Raw genomic sequence first — 16,863 nt, 5'->3', positions numbered from 1 at the left:
ACATTGAATCAAAGGATCTTGCGCGCACTCCAGATCGAAGCCGCAGGAAGCGCTCGAGTACACAACTTGTGCATGGTACAACAAGGAAATTCTCCGGCCGGTCTGTACCACGGTCAAAGCATTGTTCCACCGAAGGCTGTGCGAGTTCGCAAGGCCATGCCTGTCTTAAATCCAACAGCTTGAGGATTATCATATTCTGCAATAATCTGCTCTCGCTTGCCATGCCAGATCACATTGTACTCGACGCGATGCCCCGATAGGCATTACTCGGCGCGGCTGAAATATTCCAGCAGTGGAGTACGATATGACAACGTGCAAACAAACCTGCCTAGTCTGAGTAGGTACAGCGTACCGGTTACCTATGCCACTTCCTTTCCTGGTCTAATGGTTTTTTTCTCCCGCTTGAAACACTACATAGTCCCTGCAGGGATTACCTCAACTCAAGAGAAAAGCAAATTATGACAAGAGACCACGTCCTATTCCGACGGATTGCTGTCTTAAGATGGAAACCTCGATATGTACCGTACCAGTGAGTTAGAAATAGACATCATCTCCCCCTTCCGTGATGCATCAGGCCGCCTCCCGATACAAAAAAAAAAAAAGAAGTGTTTATCACTGCCGTCTCACATCAACGTGCAAACATCGTACGAAGAGCCGATCACGCTGTAAGAGCCACATCATAACTTGTGCTCTGACTGTTGTGGTTGAAGACACATAGCGATCAAGTTTAAAACCCCATTCAATACCATCTTCTTCCTACTTTCCCGCTTGATTACGCATCTCTTCCTCTTCATCAAATCTGATCGAACGCATAGCAACCCATAGACACCCACCGTTACCAGGCGTCGACTTGAGTAACTCATTTGAGATCATGCCATCCGCAACATCTCAACCACCAGCGGCTCCTTCTCCATGGCAGGACCATCTCCACGGTTCGTATCTTCTAGCAGTGTTCTTTCTCTGTACTTATGTTGTCTACAGAGAAGTGTCACGAGTATGGTTGGGCCATGCCTGACTTTCAGATCGTATCAGATAGGCGAGGTAAGCTCTACTTCTGGGGGATTTCTGGTTAGGACCGAAACTAAACATGATATCTCCAGGAGGTCGCACAGCCTGGTCCTGTATCGTTAAGGTCGCAGGAGCACCCGTCAAAGCCAAGTTTTGGTACGATGGAAGAAACCTCAACAACGCCAAGGAAGATGCAGCCGAAGCCGCCATTGCCTGGCTGGGCAATTCCGGCTATTAGAGGATTGTCGGAAGGAAAATGCTGGTGTTGCTGCTCAGTTTCCCAAAGATCTTTCACTTACCATTTTCATCTCATTTTGTTGGGTTGTAATTACGTATATGCGGCGTTGGAAAAGGATCAGTAGCCTCACGGCCCAGGCGAGAACAGACACAGCGCCAGGAACAAAGCACAAATTCCTCTGGCTCGACGCATGGGAATCTCAAGGGCTTCATACTCTATTTCTTTTTCTTGGAATGGTCTTCAAGATTTACAGTTCATCTGATACGCAGATTCTCAGATTCTTTGGCACGGAATGTTAGGGCCTTTGTTGGAGCTGGCTGGAATCCCACACTAGGTGATCGGTTGTTTCGGAAGTAGATTGATTCTCATGGGTATGTCATGTGGGTGGAACTTGAAGAACAAGGAGACCGGCGATCCGAAAACTGAAGATTTCTTTTGGTCTCGTCGGCATATGCAACGCCAGTTTGGAATTCCGTTTGAGGTGCGGGAGGCTTCAAGAAACCATCGGAAGAGCTCTTTCGCGAATCAGAACAAACACAAGAGTGTCCCTGTGATGCAAGGTCATCCGCTACTTGACTGGAGCAGAGTGGATTCGAATCGAGGGTGGGGAAGGCGAGCGCACGTTGTGTGACCATGGGCAGGAAGAGACATATCTTACGAAGGAGACGAAGTTGGCATGCTATCAGTCATCATTGTAGAGTATACCAGGTCTTGGAAGTTTTGCTTTCTTTTTGTGGAGCTGGGCAGTCGCAAAATATCCCATTTCTGGCCTCTGAACCTCTCTGTCGGGTCTAACGTTTATATTAAAGATTTGTGCAAAATATGTGAAATCAAGGTACACGACTGAGACAAACGTCTCATAAAGGGCTTGTTGCAGGTAATGCGCATTCTGAGTCATCAAAGTACCAACTTGGTCGTACAAGATCAGCGCTAAAAATAAAAATAAAGTCTAAATTTTCTACATTTTCTTCGAGAACATCAATCACTTCACATTCGAGTACAATGCAACATCTGTGCGTTCTTCTCGCGACATCATGATTGATTCAGCTCTGCAAACATATCCGTATTTCTCAATGATCTCCATACTGGCCCCCCCCCCCCCCCCCCCCCCACACACACACACACTCAATTTGAATGAACCCCCAAACCTTGCATACAAACTAAACATAAATACTACCCTCTTTTACAGCAGACCCGGCCGATCTGGCATGGCCAGGGACTTGAAGTCAAGGTTGGCACCCCCATCTGGTATTGGATCTATCAACTTCGCATGTTTGGCGGCTTTACTGCAACCAGTCTGAAGCCATAGCTAGATGATTTTCGCAGGGATTTGTGTAAACCGGTGAGCAAGAAAGAAAATAATACAACCACTAAACATCAGCACTTGGATACGCACAAAGTATTGCCTAGGTGCCTCAGCACTCATAAACCGCCATTGAAATATTTCAGCAAAAGGTGGCAGATACGATGCGAAGAGCCGAGGAATAGGCAATTTCTTTACATGAAAATTCGTGTTCAGATTGATCTCCTGGGCAAATTCCTCGGGGAACGACTCCAGGTAAGTCAATTCGGCGACTAAGCAATGCTGGCAAAGTTGGAAAAGTACCGAGCTCTGAGCCAAGGCGCTTGCAGCATGCATTGTGCAAGTACTTGCGATGACAAAGTATCCAAGGCCCTATCAAAAGGCTTGCGAAAAAAAGCCAATGGAGGGTCAAATACATTGTCATTTTGGGGCCAACGCCGTTACATGTCATCAAATCTCAACCGGTATGCTAGCTGCAGATTCAAAGGTGTTGTTGGCATCAACCCATTTGCAACTTCAGGTAAGCTACTTGCGCTATTTTTGCAACTTCAGCATTGCATGTATTGCTTCGTGACAGCGGGATATGTCTCACTCACGAGCCATTGATGACGCGCCTCGTTTCTTTCTGATCTCACGGCACACCGTGATGGCAGGAACATCCATCCCAGCGCAGCGGGTGGCAGTGGGCCCTGGACTTTACAGGGGACTTAAAACCTCGAAACCAACCCACCACGGTTGGGGCTCTGGAGAGGTCGGGGTCGGGAAGACAGGCAGGCTCAACCTATGCCTGCAGAAAAGCTCGGCAAGATCGGTTGAGCTTGACCTGATCTGGGGATGTTTCGCGCTCCCGCATTGCTGCAATGGCAATCATCAAGCAAGATCAGTCGTCACAGCGCATGTGCTCGCAGCGAGGCTTCGACGCAGCTCGGGGTAATGTTCACAACATGAAAGTCCTTCCACTGCGCCCAGCGTTCACGATCCTACGCTATTATGGTGTAGCTTCGTCTGCAATGGTCCAATCAGAGAACAAAATCCACCCGAGAGAGGATTGCCTCTTTCGGCAACCCTGGATAGAACATGCTCGCAGAAGGACGCAGAAAGGGTTCACGAGGTGCGCGAGCTAAAACCGTTCAATACTAAGCACTTTCAATGTTGAACTTTCTTTTTAAGCTCTAAGAGCCGAGCGGCAATGGCTTGATTCGTATCGTGCCTGTCTCAAAGACTTTGGTCTTGCCATACCGCAACGGCTGAAGCAAATATACGTTTGCTCACCGCTTGGAACATTTCTAATACGGGCTCGCACAACGGATATTTGTTTTCCTTATTGCGGCATAGACAGCCACGGGTGCTGACGGACATCAAGCCAACAAATACACGGCCGTTCGATCGAGTAGTGTTCAGGTGTGCAACTCATCTGTCGAGATGTTCGATCAACCATACTGGAGCTTCGCATCCCTGCTTAAGTCCGTACAGACTACCTGACGCAGCGCAACCCCCTGTATCCATGCTCGCCATGTGCTCAGCTGTGTCACCACTGCAATCTTCATCAATCGATGCTTTGTTTTTCCAAGAGTCAAATCCTACCACATATGCGCGCCAGGTATTTCACACAGATACCGGGGACGTTGTGGCTTATTTCGGCCAGGGACATGGCCCGTTGTCACCCACATAATCACAAGCATACACTGTGCTGGAACCAATCACGCGCCGGTGAAGCTTTTTGGAGCCCTACAACAAAGCAAAAGATACACACGACGGGTATGCTTTCGATCATGCGAGATTCGAGTATAATTGTGCATTCTCTCGAGATGTTCCCCGAGATGTCCCCGACTCCTTGCTCGTTGAGGCGGGTCATTCTATCTGTACAAACCCCGTTTTGGTGAATAGAGGGCTACCTTTCGTCCGGTGTCACTCAAATAAGCTTTCTGTCCGTTTTCCTTGGTAGTGGAAGACTTGGCGGCTATATGCAGAAACGCATGTATGTCCGACAGGGCCAATCAATCTGTCCCAGTGACATCCATCTGTAGCGTATCTCTATTGGCTGTAATAAAGAGTATTAGGCAAAGTGAAACAGACTACTGAGACTCTCGCCGTGGTGAATGCGTCGGATGACTTCTGCAAACATGGGGGCAATGTCTAGAACTTCAATCTTGGGACAAATGGCCCTGTTTTCCTCCTGAGGCACCGAATTGGTTACGACAATCTTGTCAATAGCGGACGCATTGATGCGGTGGAGGGCATCACCGCTAAAGACGCCATGAGAAAGCAACGCATACACGGATGTAGCGCCTTCGCGCCGCACCAGCTTCGCTGCGCGTGTAATAGTGTTGGCCGTGTCTGCCAAGTCATCAATCAGAATGCACACACGGTTGGCCACTGATCCCACGAGCATCATGGTTGCGTTCTGGCGATCAGTGATCTTGGTGGGACGTCGTTCCTGTTCAAGCGTCAGTAGTGGAACCCCTGGTGCGATGATATCGTACGGGTGTTGATTACCTTGTGAATCAGGGCAAATTCCATGCCCAAGGAATCGGCTATGATTGTTGCGCGCTTAGCCCCTCCCGCATCAGGACTAACAATGATTGCTTCCTTGTAATTTGGGATGTTCCGTTGAATGTATTGAGTGAGGAGTGGCCGAGCATACAAGTTGTCCATTGGTATGTCGAAGAACCCTTGATATTGAGGGTCGTGCAAGTCCAGAGCGACCACACTAGAAATTCGTTAACTAGGATATTCACTAACCTAGCACGGTCCAAAAGGTTTGATGAGTCACGACATGGCAGCACTTGTTGCGTCGCAACTGTAAGCAAAGAGCAAATATACGTACTGGTCAGCCCCCGCACAAGTAAGGAGATCGGCTACGAGGGTTCCTGCCTGAGCGACCCAGCGTTTGTAACCAGGCTTAGCTTCGAACACTACGTCAGAGGCTGGGTTGTTTTCGTAGTCGTGCTTCGTGAAAGACCCTGGTTGAGAGGTAACCGAGTTCGAGTGGGATCTGTGTGTTCGCCTGTCGCTCGACAGTGACGCCGATGCTTTGCTGAGCATTCTATGCAGATCCGAGCCATGATTTAGACCTAGACTTCTCGCTGTACCTGGGCCTGGTGTAGGCGGTACGCTCTCGAAGGTGTACTTGTCCTTTGGTATATCGGCCGCAGGTTTAGACAGAGGAGCTCCCGCCTTGCGGTATGGCAAGTCTGGCTGGCGAGAGTAGGGGAACAGTGGCATGATTGCCGTCACCCTCTTTGCTGAACCAGTTTTGCATGCAGATAGCACTAATTTCATGATGTCCAATTAGACGCTTTTCATAAGGCTGATATGGACAAGACATATTACTTACTTATACACAGCTCGATCATGTGATCATTGACGGCGCCTCCGCCGGATTGTATGATGAATACATCTTTCCCTCGCACAGAATCTTGGATTTCGCATCTGCTCTCTCCGCCTGAAAACTTACTCAGTATGCGGTCCCCAGGTGCTATCCCCAGGAGGCTGCAAACGTTGTCTACTAGACGTGGATGCGAATTGCCTGAAATCACAACAATGTTTCTGACCATATTGACCTATTTGTCGTATGCCCAGGAGTGAGAAAGCGATTATGTCGCCGTTCTGAGAAGCAGTATCGAGTTGAGTCCAGAGCTTTGGTAGTCCAACCGCCTTAGTAAGTGTGCTTATCTCTGTAGTAATTATTGTCATCGGATGGGGCACCAGGTAGGCACTAGCCGAGGGAGGGCCAATACACACAGAAGGACCTCGAGTTTATAGGTCCCGGAAGAGCCAATCAGAAGATGCTGGGTATACTGTGAATACGATGGTGACCATGGACCTCAACAACCAAATGAGGATGGAAATGGAGAAGTTGTGGAGGCCCGAAGGAAACCTGCGGGGCAGGAACGGGGATCAGGGAGTGAGACATCCACTTACAGTGGGTTCTTCAATGGGGCACGGGAGGCTCCCAGGCTGTACCAAAGTAACCTAGTGCTGGCCATTGGAACAAGCTCCATTGGGCCCGGGCGTTCCCTTGGTTGCGTCAATGAAGGGCGCGCCTGAGGCCACTTAAACTCGATGACATAACATGCTGAATATTATTTTGCAGCGTGCAAATTTTGAGGCATTGCCAAAATCAGAACAGATCTCGAACTTCTTCAGGAAACCCTGAAGCGCGTCTGGCTTATCGTTTCTTGTCGCGCACTGGAATTGTTGGATCTTTCCACCATGCCGGAGATTGCTGAAGGTAAGACGTGACGCGCCCGGGCGCCACCAACCATATCTCAGCTGACATGGCATCAAGTCGCACGAGTAACACACTACCTACGCCAACACCTTGTTGGTAAGGTCGTCAAGAAAGTCACCGCACCAGATGATGCCAATATATTTGGCAAAGTTGGCTGCAGTGGTCCTGCCTTTGAGAAAGCTGTCGCTGGCAAAACGGTCATAGGCGCCGGAAGTCAGGGGAAGTACTTCTGGCTGCAGCTCGATAAGGCTCCACATCCTGTTATGCACTTGGGTATGACGGGCTGGGTGCACATCCGTGGCGAGCAGACGGCCTACACACGGTATGCCGAAAGGACCAAGGGCGAAAAGGAGCAATGGCCACCCAAATATTGGAAATTCCTGCTAGAGACAGACAGCGATCCTAAAGTCGAGGTGGCTTTCGTAGATTCCCGACGATTTGCTCGCATTCGCCTGGTAGACTGCCCAGGGGAGGACATTCGCAAACACTCGCCCCTGAAGGAAAATGGACCTGATCCGGTGGTGGACAAGGACATCTTTACCGAGGAATATCTCAGGCGAAAGATGAAGAGCAGACATGTGCCCATCAAAGCGTTACTATTGGACCAGGCCGTGATAAGCGGCATCGGCAACTGGGTTGGTGATGAAATCATGTACCAGGCGAGACTGCATCCGGAGCAGTACAGCGATGATTTCAGCGATGAGGACATCGCAAAGCTCTACAAGGCGACTCGATATGTCTGCGACATAGCTGTGGAACTTCTTGGTGACTCTGAACAATTTCCTCCCGATTGGCTCTTCAACCACCGATGGGGAAAGGGTAAGAAAGATCATTCGACCACCCTGCCGAATGGCGAAAAGATTGTGTTCATCACAGTCGGTGGACGGACGAGCTGCGTCGCACCGAGTCGTCAAAAGAAGACTGGCAAAGCCACGATCCCAGACACTAAAGAAGAGGTCGAAGTGAAAGGCGAGGATCTTGAGAGCAAGTTCTTTGGAAGCAAGAACGAAGCCGAGGAAACCAAATCAGCTCCCAGGCAATCTAGTATCAACAAACGAAAGGTGCTGAAGGAAGAGGACAACCAAGGGCAAGTTCTTGCGCCTGAACCGAAGAAATCCAGGAAGAGCAAGCCTGTAAAGAAGGAACAGACTCCGGCTTTAGTCATGGACGAAGGGTCTGACAAGAACAAGCTCAGTGCCAAAGCGGAAGACTCAGTTTCAGAAGTTGGGAGGAGAAGGTCGGGGAGGTTGAGTAGCAGAGCTGTCTGAATTGGCGATGTGATGCACGGCGGATGTGTATTGAACCCTGGCAACTGGTACTGATGAGTCTGCTATGTACTATAGAGATATTAAGGCATAAAGACTATATCTTGCATGGCATTCAAAATGGCAAAACGTCTGTTGACAAATGACGCATGAATACACGTCTCAGACTTTTCACGACAGGGTATTGCCCACCTCAGTCAATTGCTAACCCTTATAAATCCGCATTGTCCCATATCATTATGCAGTACGATACTTGTTTTGGTCGAACTGATTTTTCCTCAAGTTATGCTTCTATATTGTTATAATTGTCAAAAGAAAAAAGAAAAAAGAAAAAAGAAAGAAAGAAGGAAAGTAAGAAGTGTAGAAATCGTATCACTCGTCTTGCTGAGTAGGTATTCTTAGAGTTTATATGCTTGGTTACTTACTGCAGCCGGGAATTAGGTCGCTCTCAACGCATTAGTCACAATACCAGTACTAGGAATTATGAAGGGTATGCATTAGGCATTACTGCTGATGTTTAATATGCAGTTAGATTTTTCATCCCAATGACTAAGTCTCACTAATATCTAACATACCCAACCACCATCAACATTATACACTGCACCGGTCACAAAAGAAGCTTCTTCGCTGAGCAAAAAGGTGATCACTTGCGCAACCTCAATCGGTTCGGCTCTTCGCTTCTGTGCCGTGTGTGCAAGGCCGCGCTTCACGTCCTCAGGATTTTCTCCTTCCGACAGCGGCGTTCTCACAGAGCCTACATCGATATCAGTCTTTCAAACACGAACATGTCAGATTGTGTATCCTATATACCTGGGGAAACGCAATTGATCCTGATGTTTTGGTTCTCTTTAGCGGCGGTGCGCGTGAGCGCAATTACGGCTGCCTTGCTTGCGCAGTAAGCTGCATTCCCTGGCGACCCAAACTGCCCAAAGACACTTGCAGCAGAAACCTATGTACCTGTCAGGAGTCTCGAGTTGTAAATTGTACACACAGAATTTAAAGCTTACAATGCTACCACCAGCACTCATTGCCTTGATTTGAGCCTACTCGAGACTGTGCGTTAGCGTGTTCCATGCATCTCATCTGAATAACAAATATCGATCGTGGCCAGAGTAATGCGAATTTTCGTACCCTGAGACAAGCAAAAACACCCCTCGTATTCACCGAGAAAGTGAAGTCCCAGTCCTCATCCGTCGACTCGGCTACAGGCTTGGCATGCTTGATAATGCCGGCCATGTTGACCGCACCATCCAACCCGCCCAGATTCTGTACCGTTCTTTCTATCCAATCGTTGACCGAGCTACTGTCTCGAACATCAACAATGCTGTAGATGTGATCCTTGACACCTGGCTTTTCTAGTGAAGCTGTTGCCTTGATCACTGCGGCTTCGTTTATATCAGCAAGAGATATGATTGCGCCGCGAGAGGCGAGCAGCTGAGCTGTTGCGAGGCCCATGCCTGAGGCGGCACCTGTAATGGCGATCTGATGTGTTATTAGCGATGTGATTAGTAGGACTTGTGGGCGCCGAAAGACACACAACTTTACCCTCGAATGACGACATCGTCCTTGATACTTTGATTGTCCAGTCTTTGGATATAATCAAAGCCGCAGGAGCAGGGGATAATGATGTTGATGAGCTGGTCTTGTCTGTACAGTAACTTGTAGTTGGTGGCCTTTGCCTATTACCCCAGTGCTCTGCCTGAACGACGGCATTACTAAACGGTAATAAAGTTAGCCTATCAATTGCGGGTCATTCCTAACGCGGTCATGAGGTCCCCATATGAACACCGGCTGTGTCCGAATAGGCAAGTCAGCCCTTCTCCACTTCCAATCACCGGAGTGTCAACCGGGAAAATGGACATCGCATGTCGTTGATGGAGTAACGAATAAGTGCTGTTTCACGTAAATCTTGTGTGATTCTGTTAGTTATCCATTGAGCAATCACAACGATTGCAACGCCCCAAGAGCGAGAGTAATGGGAACCAGCTTTAATCAGAGGACATTATTTCTTACAGTATTATCTATTCAGCCTCAGTCGTTCCCTGTAACATGTGAGTGAGCGGGCACAATCTCTCTACAAGAACACATATCTTGCTTTGCACTACATCTCCAATCGCCTTGAGTGAACTGCTCTTCGTTCCGTCGAAGCTACGATTTTCAAGCCCATTCTTTGTTTGTTGAGCTTGCTTGGACTCATCATTCATCAAGCTATAGCGCCCCTAGCCATGTCTATCCAAGATACCCCCACGTCATTTGACGAGGACTTCGCTCTCCAGGCGGTTTTAATAGTCCCGATCGTTACAGCAAAAGTGTCTAAGCCACTGTCTTTCGCACGGGCTTCAAACCATTGTGTAAATGCTGCCCGTATTGCGTCGCCCTCCGCCTCGCATGCTGCGATGAATGCAGGCCAAACAAGACTCAGCGAGCCACAAGCCGACCCGACCTCTATAGATTGATTTCTCGTCAAAGACTCAAATACGCTTGCTACCAGTGGCTGCAGCAGTGATGAGTCAATGTCGTAGACTCTGCGATAGAAGTAAATTGCCACCGCGTTCTTTAAAGCGTTTATGATGTTCGTCAGATTGTCCAATTTTGTTGCATCTGATTGTGGAAGCTGTGCTACTAGATCATCGCTCTGCTCCTGGTACTGTTTAATGCACCATTCTAAAGCTTTTGCTCGCCGCAGGAAGTCAGCGATAGTACTGCCACACTGTGCGCCTTGTCCTGCCGATTCCTTCTCATTTCCAAGTCGTATAATGCAAGATAGTAGCCAGACAAGTACCTCCGGGATGCCGTATATCTCCGGATATAGCGTCGCTGGCCACACGCCAGGATGCTCGAGGTGAAGATCATTTTCTCCTTCTTCTTGGGTCTTCGACATCAGCATCGCCTGAGGCAAATTATGCCACTGGGATGCATGGAACGTCAAGCTATCTCGACTGTGTACGCCGGACCCGCTCGATTCGATCGCTTTCATGACCTCACGCCTATGCTGAGTGTGTCTGCCAATACATAGGCTTTCGTAGAACATCCGCTGGAAAGCATAACAGTGGTGCAGTAGACGCACCTTCCGCGATTTTCTGCGGCCAAGACCGCGAACTCTGATGAACTTTTCAGCCTCGACGAAGTAGAAGTCCACACTTTTTCGCCTGCCGTTCAGAGTATATAAGTGCACCAAAGTCAATAACGCCATTAAGATAGTTTTATACTTGGCCACTTTGGGCACACAATAAGCCGTGTCCAACATCAAGCGACAATGCTCGCGTGCTTTACGCTCGTACGTCTTTGCCTGTTGGAGCCACATGCTTGGTTGTGACCGTGTTTGCTTGTCTAAGCTTGAAGCACTTATTGCGAGAGTGCCGAAGAATATGGCAAGGCTAGCATGACCAAGTTCTTCGCCCATCGTCAAAGCAGCGAGGCAGCTTTTGACATGGGGTATAAACAAAACATGCCACGGAGTCTTGGCATGTCCAAACGGGGTCAGGAAATTGATTATGATCGACGTATAATGTTTGAGCAAGAACACGGCGTCTCCGGGCATGGGCGTTGACATAGTCGTGACACTAGGCACTACCCTAGTGACTGTGTTTTCATCGAAACTGCCACGCAACATGTCTGCTATTAAGCTATTGTTTTGCAACGGCTCAGTCATGGTCAAGTCTGCCTGCGAGCTTCCGTAGGGGCCCATTTCTTGTGCTTGCATATTGTGAGCGGGCAGTGTTTCGCGATAACCTTGCCCCGTTGCGTTGGCCCCCAGCGGCCCGCAAATATCCGTATGATTATGATTCTGTGGCTGCAGCATCTGCATGGGACTGTCAAAAATGGTAGTCATCAAGGAAGGAGACCACTGTAGATTTGTCGTGTGGTCGTAAAGTGCTATTTCTTGAGCATAACCGAGAGCGTCATGCACTTCTAGCGATCCTACATCGGGATTACAGTCCAAAACAAAATCGATTCTGGACTGAGTCTCATATGACGTGTTGCTTCTGAAGACCCCGAATGGACCGCGCTGAAGATCAAGGTGTTGATCAGGAGTAGCACCTTCAGATTCGACGTCAAGGCAGGAAATCTGCCTAGAAACGAACCTTGGTGGAACACTTGCCGTGAGTGATGAGCTCATTTCTTTGCGCTCCACCTCGGTGAATAGCAGGCGTCGAAAGCGGACGCTTTCTCTTTCGCGGTCGACATCGCCTATTCCTGAAGTGAAAAAGATGTTCTTCCCGTACCCACGACACACCAACCCTACTGTTCTACACAAATGGCAAAGAGGTCGCGTCTCATCACACTTAACTCGTCGACTGCGGCACTAACAAGGAGCCGAGATCATGTTAGCATCGCTCAGAAATTGTCCCTATCTATTTAGAAAGTGTAACCAGTGTTTCGGTACACACTTTCCCACTCACAGTATCACAGCCCCCAAATGATCGCGTTGCAATGGTTCCCGGCGCTGCCATCACTTGCCAGATATCCGGGATCTTACATTGTTGATTATAGTCGCCCCAAGTGCATGGTTTCCAGCTTGTGCAGCCGACGTGCTTCTAAAGAGGAGTAGAGCTTGGGCCGGTGGAGACAATATAGGAAAGTTTTCCCCACCTGGGCAAGCTAGAAAATCATCATGCTAACCGCAGATAGCCTAGACGCTGGTGAAAACTTCCCTTTTCAAATAGCCTCAGGAGCATATCTACAAGAACATATGCAACTTCCAAGCGTTCACACACCACAACTGGCCACCGTCAGCACAACGGATCTAATCACCCAACCTCGACCTGGTACGGGGAGTGCCACGTTCTCTCAGATATCCTCATAGCGTCAATTGCCGACGCCGGATATAATTGGTCTTCGGGTCCGAGGGACTTTGTCAAGAAATGCTAATCAAGATAACTACGAAAACGAACACGTAATGAAAACGCTTACCCCAGATTCCCCATCATTAGATTGTTTTAGCTGCATCTTATAGTACAGGGCGAGAGCCTGGATGATAGCGAGATTTGGGATAGTCACCTGGCTGAGATGTCGAACATTTGTTTTGGCTGTATCAGGAGATAGCTGTGAAACGAAGAGCGCCTCTAGGTATACGCGTCAGATAAGTAGACAAATAAAAAGGAGTGCATTCTCGCCGGATGTACCTCCATAAATGTAAAGGGAATCCTCTCTATAAATCATTTTGCAAGCACAAGCACAACGAAATCCTTCAGGGCCATATCTATATCATAACTGACATCGATCGACCAACACATAGTTTTAAGTATCCAAGTGACATTTTTCATCATGGCTACGCTCGACGTTCTTGGCTACGAAAGCCGGGAGAAAGACGTCGAGAAAACGGCGGACATCACCAAAATCCAGAGTGGTGCAAATGGACAAGTCATCGACTCCGGAGGTACAAAACGCGCAATCAAGAGTCGCCACGCACAGATGATTGCGATCGGTGGTACGATTGGTACTAGTCTTTTCGTCGCCTCTGGTCAAGCTCTTGCTGTTGGCGGTCCAGCACTCCTGCTGATCGCCTATATTGTAATGTCTCTAATGGTCTACGGCATTGTTACTGCTGTCATTGAGGTAAGTGTACTGATAAACCCCACGGAGAAGAACACTCTGGACTCTTCTCACGTACTAAATATTGTGTTTCCAGGTCGGCACTCATTTGCCCATTTCCGGTGCCACTATGTCGATGCACTGTGGTCGTTATGTATCCAAGTCATTAGGTGTCGCGCTAGGCTATCTATATTTCTATTCCTTCGGTATCATTGCCGCTTACGAACTCACGGCCGCCACGATCATTATCGATTATTGGCCACACGGTGTCCATGTTGCCGTTTGGATCACAGTTCTCATGGCCGTCGTCATCGCTCTCAATATCTTCCCTGTACGAGTATATGCGGAATCAGAGTTCTGGTTCGCTGGGATCAAAGTCGCCATGATTACAGGCCTCTTGATTCTGTCGCTGGTTCTTATGCTTGGGGGAGGGCCAGATCATGAAAGACTCGGGTTTCGCTACTGGTACGACCCCGGTGCTGTCAACGAGTCGATTGTTGGCGGTGCCGGCGGCCGGTTTGTCGCATTCCTCCGTGTCTGGATCCTGTCTGGATTTTCTTTCTACTTTGGCCCCGAACTTATCATCGTCACTTCAGGCGAGATGCGCAACCCGCAGAAGAACCTTCCTATCGCTTCCCGTCAGTTTTTCTACCGTCTGATATTTTTCTACGTCTTGAGCGCGCTGGCCATCGGGGCCATCTGCGCGTCGAACTCGCCGGGACTTGTGTCGGGCGCCGGCAATGCCAACGCATCACCATGGGTTATCGCTATACACAACGCAGGCATTGAAATTCTGCCTTCTGTTGTGAATGCAGGTATCCTCACAAGTGCCTGGTCCTCAGGAAGTTCATATCTATACATGTCAAGCCGATCAATCTACTCATTGGCCATTTCCGGACATGCGCCCAAGACTTTGGCAAGATGTAATCGATGGGGTGTGCCGTATAATTCCATCATGGCTGCCAGTTTGTTTCTACCACTCGCATACATGGTCTGCAATTCTGAAGCGGGCGTGGTGTTCAATTGGTTTATAAATCTCACCAATACTGCTGGATATACTTCTTGGATCATCTGCTGCGTTACCATCGTTAGGTTCCGCAAGGCTTGTGAGGCGCAAGGAATAACATCTCCCTACAGATCACCAATCCAGCCGTGGGCAGCTTGGATCTGTATGATTCTTTTCACCGTTCTATGTCTATTGAATGGTTTCACTGTATTCTTCCCCGGGAACTGGTCAACGCCCGGATTCTTTTCGGCCTATGTGGGAATTCCGATTTTCTTGCTCATCTGGCTAAGACACAAATTCACCTCTGGGAGACACGATTCGTGGATGTACAGCCCCCGAGCCGTGGACCTGGTCACCGGTTTGACTATTGTTGAGGCCGACGCCCAACTGTTTCAAGAAGAAGAAAAAGAGGCGACTTCATCGGGAAAAACAGGGATCTTGCGGTCTTTGAAGCGTTGCATGATGCGCAAAGCATAAAGGGCGGTCCACAAGTGAGAATACCGCAGGAAAGTGCTGCAACACCCCTTAAACATCATGTTCATTATGGTATAGCACAATGTTGTGTCATTCTTCGGAGGACAAAACAATGAGTAGGAGAATCTAGAGAACAAGTTAGCTTTGCTATACCAAGGCGCAAAACATCGTGATACTCGTTGGCCGTATGCATTCAAACCCTTGTTCGTTTTAAAGCGATACGTGTGGCCCAGTGTAAGTCGGCGAAGCTGGAGCCTTGTTCAAATTCTTGACTAACCTGCCAAGCCAGGTTTGCCTCGTTCTCTCCTAATTGGCCATTTAGGCAATAGTTTCACCCCATCCTCGACGTACTGATTGACAAGACCTGTATCATAATCAGACTGTAGAGATAAGTGGTGATTGAAACAGTCAGCGTAGTGCATCTTACGTACTTGAATAGCAGATGATTGCACAGGCGGGAGACTTTCCTAATCCAGCACCAGGGTAAGTATGGCCTAACCTAGCGTATGGGGTCCAGACTAGCAACTCCTATAGCGCATACAGAAGACCCCTTTCACTCGAGTATGTGCCTACAGGCCCACGAGGGTCGCATACTCGGTCCTAGTCATGCCTGTGTAAATACTTAACCAGGAGTATTCGTATACACTTAAATATTCATATCAGGTTCACCAAATTTCTTTTACTTTTTAATTACGACCACAACTTCTCAGCAGCCAAATATCTCGGCTTCGTTGTCTTCCACGCAGGCGAGTCAATCTTACCAAGTATTTCAGCAATGGACGTACCCGGCTTTGCACTGGTGACCGGCGCAGCGTCTGGAATTGGCAGAGCATGCGCCAACACATTCGCTCAGGATGGAGCCGCGGGCATTGCTCTCTTCGATGTCAACACCGAAGCACTAGCGGCCGTCAAGGCTGAAATCGACGAGAAGCAGTACAACTCCAACGGGCAGCCGTGCCAAGTGATAGTTCACCAGGTGGACGTGTCTAGCGAGGCACAGGTGACTAGAGCCGTCAAGGCCGTGGCAGAAGAATTCGGTCGACTAGATTATGTTGCAAATGCTGCTGGTATTGCGATGAAGCATGAAGGCGGTGCGGCGTTTGCTCATCTCAGCGACTGGCACCGCATTCTCGATATCAATCTCACCGGATCTCTTATCATCCTCAAGGCCGCGGCGCAGATCATGTTGAAGCAAGAGCCGATACTTTCATCTATTGACGGGCGCCCGCTTCAGAAGGGCTCGATCGTGCTTTTCGGATCCATACAGTCAGTTGCTGGTATTCCTTTATCGACGGCGTATGCTGCGTCGAAAGCTGGTGTACTGGGCTTGACGCGGTCTGCATCTGAAGACTACGCAAAGGAGGGATTACGAATCAACGCAGTCTGCCCTGGTTATACAGAAACGCCCTTGACCACAAAAAACCCTGGAGTCTTCAAGGCAATGGAGGAGAGAGTTTTGACTGCTGTACCAATGATGCGAGTGGGCAAACCTCAGGAGATCGCTGACGGTGTGGTCTATCTTGCTGGTGGAAGAAGTTCTTTTGTCACTGGCACTGCACTCATGGTTGACGGTGGATATACTGAGAGGTAGATAAGATTTCTATTGCGATAATCTATCGCAGCACTCATACTAAATTGATCGGAGTGTTGCTGCTCATATTCTCATATCACGATGGGCAGAAGCGTGAAGTAGTTGTTGTAAACATATTTACTATAGCGTGTCACTATTTCTTAGTTCACGCCTGATTTAATTCCTCGTGTACATGACTGACGAATGTTGATAACGATAACAAAAGGCCC

The 16,863-nt window shown here is 48.7% G+C and overlaps 7 protein-coding genes across 7 annotated transcripts; 4 read left to right on the top strand and 3 right to left on the bottom strand.

Moving 5' to 3' along the window:
* Window positions 1–871: 871 nt before the first annotated feature.
* BKA67DRAFT_662344 (uncharacterized protein) lies at window positions 872–1,246 on the top strand (the record flags this gene model as incomplete). The annotated part of the gene is made up of 3 exons (XM_046107980.1): window positions 872–932; window positions 982–1,041; window positions 1,101–1,246. 3 exons carry the CDS (start codon window positions 872–874, stop codon window positions 1,244–1,246), a joined length of 267 nt encoding a protein of 88 aa, XP_045954076.1.
* Window positions 1,247–2,354: 1,108 nt separating this feature from the next.
* Window positions 2,355–3,008, bottom strand: BKA67DRAFT_391276 (uncharacterized protein). The gene has a single exon (XM_046096620.1). The coding sequence runs from the start codon at window positions 2,883–2,885 to the stop codon at window positions 2,556–2,558; it is 330 nt and encodes a 109-aa protein (XP_045954075.1). The 5' UTR covers window positions 2,886–3,008; the 3' UTR covers window positions 2,355–2,555.
* A 1,496-nt stretch (window positions 3,009–4,504) lies between these two features.
* On the bottom strand, window positions 4,505–6,218 carry BKA67DRAFT_391273 (ribose-phosphate diphosphokinase). Its single transcript, XM_046096619.1, has 4 exons — window positions 5,887–6,218; window positions 5,377–5,821; window positions 5,046–5,259; window positions 4,505–4,986 (listed from the first exon to the last, which is right to left on the bottom strand). Exons 1-4 carry the CDS (start codon window positions 6,104–6,106, stop codon window positions 4,606–4,608), a joined length of 1,260 nt encoding a protein of 419 aa, XP_045954074.1. The 5' UTR covers window positions 6,107–6,218; the 3' UTR covers window positions 4,505–4,605.
* Window positions 6,219–6,604: 386 nt separating this feature from the next.
* BKA67DRAFT_577864 (Formamidopyrimidine-DNA glycosylase N-terminal domain-containing protein) lies at window positions 6,605–8,426 on the top strand. Its single transcript, XM_046103662.1, has 2 exons — window positions 6,605–6,783; window positions 6,841–8,426. Exons 1-2 carry the CDS (start codon window positions 6,765–6,767, stop codon window positions 8,049–8,051), a joined length of 1,230 nt encoding a protein of 409 aa, XP_045954073.1. The 5' UTR covers window positions 6,605–6,764; the 3' UTR covers window positions 8,052–8,426.
* Window positions 8,427–8,614: 188 nt separating this feature from the next.
* Window positions 8,615–12,354, bottom strand: BKA67DRAFT_523350 (uncharacterized protein; the record flags this gene model as incomplete). The annotated part of the gene is made up of 5 exons (XM_046098455.1): window positions 8,615–8,802; window positions 8,859–8,997; window positions 9,056–9,091; window positions 9,180–9,530; window positions 10,297–12,354. Coding segments are annotated over 5 exons (2,772 nt in total), but the record flags the coding sequence as incomplete, so codon positions are not given.
* A 962-nt stretch (window positions 12,355–13,316) lies between these two features.
* Window positions 13,317–15,236, top strand: BKA67DRAFT_594582 (AAT family amino acid transporter; the record flags this gene model as incomplete). The annotated part of the gene is made up of 3 exons (XM_046105062.1): window positions 13,317–13,607; window positions 13,681–14,978; window positions 15,221–15,236. The coding sequence occupies 3 exons, from the start codon at window positions 13,317–13,319 to the stop codon at window positions 15,234–15,236; spliced, it is 1,605 nt and encodes a 534-aa protein (XP_045954071.1).
* Window positions 15,237–15,505: 269 nt separating this feature from the next.
* Window positions 15,506–16,654, top strand: BKA67DRAFT_539416 (uncharacterized protein; the record flags this gene model as incomplete). The annotated part of the gene is made up of 2 exons (XM_046100631.1): window positions 15,506–15,546; window positions 15,727–16,654. The coding sequence occupies 2 exons, from the start codon at window positions 15,506–15,508 to the stop codon at window positions 16,652–16,654; spliced, it is 969 nt and encodes a 322-aa protein (XP_045954070.1).
* Window positions 16,655–16,863: the final 209 nt, after the last annotated feature.

This window comes from Truncatella angustata (assembly GCF_020726525.1).
Source record: "Truncatella angustata strain MPI-SDFR-AT-0073 chromosome Unknown BKA67scaffold_8, whole genome shotgun sequence".
Lineage (NCBI taxonomy): Eukaryota > Fungi > Ascomycota > Sordariomycetes > Amphisphaeriales > Sporocadaceae > Truncatella > Truncatella angustata.
The sequence above is the reverse complement of the archived record's forward strand: the minus strand, read 5'-3'. Positions and strand labels throughout refer to the sequence as shown.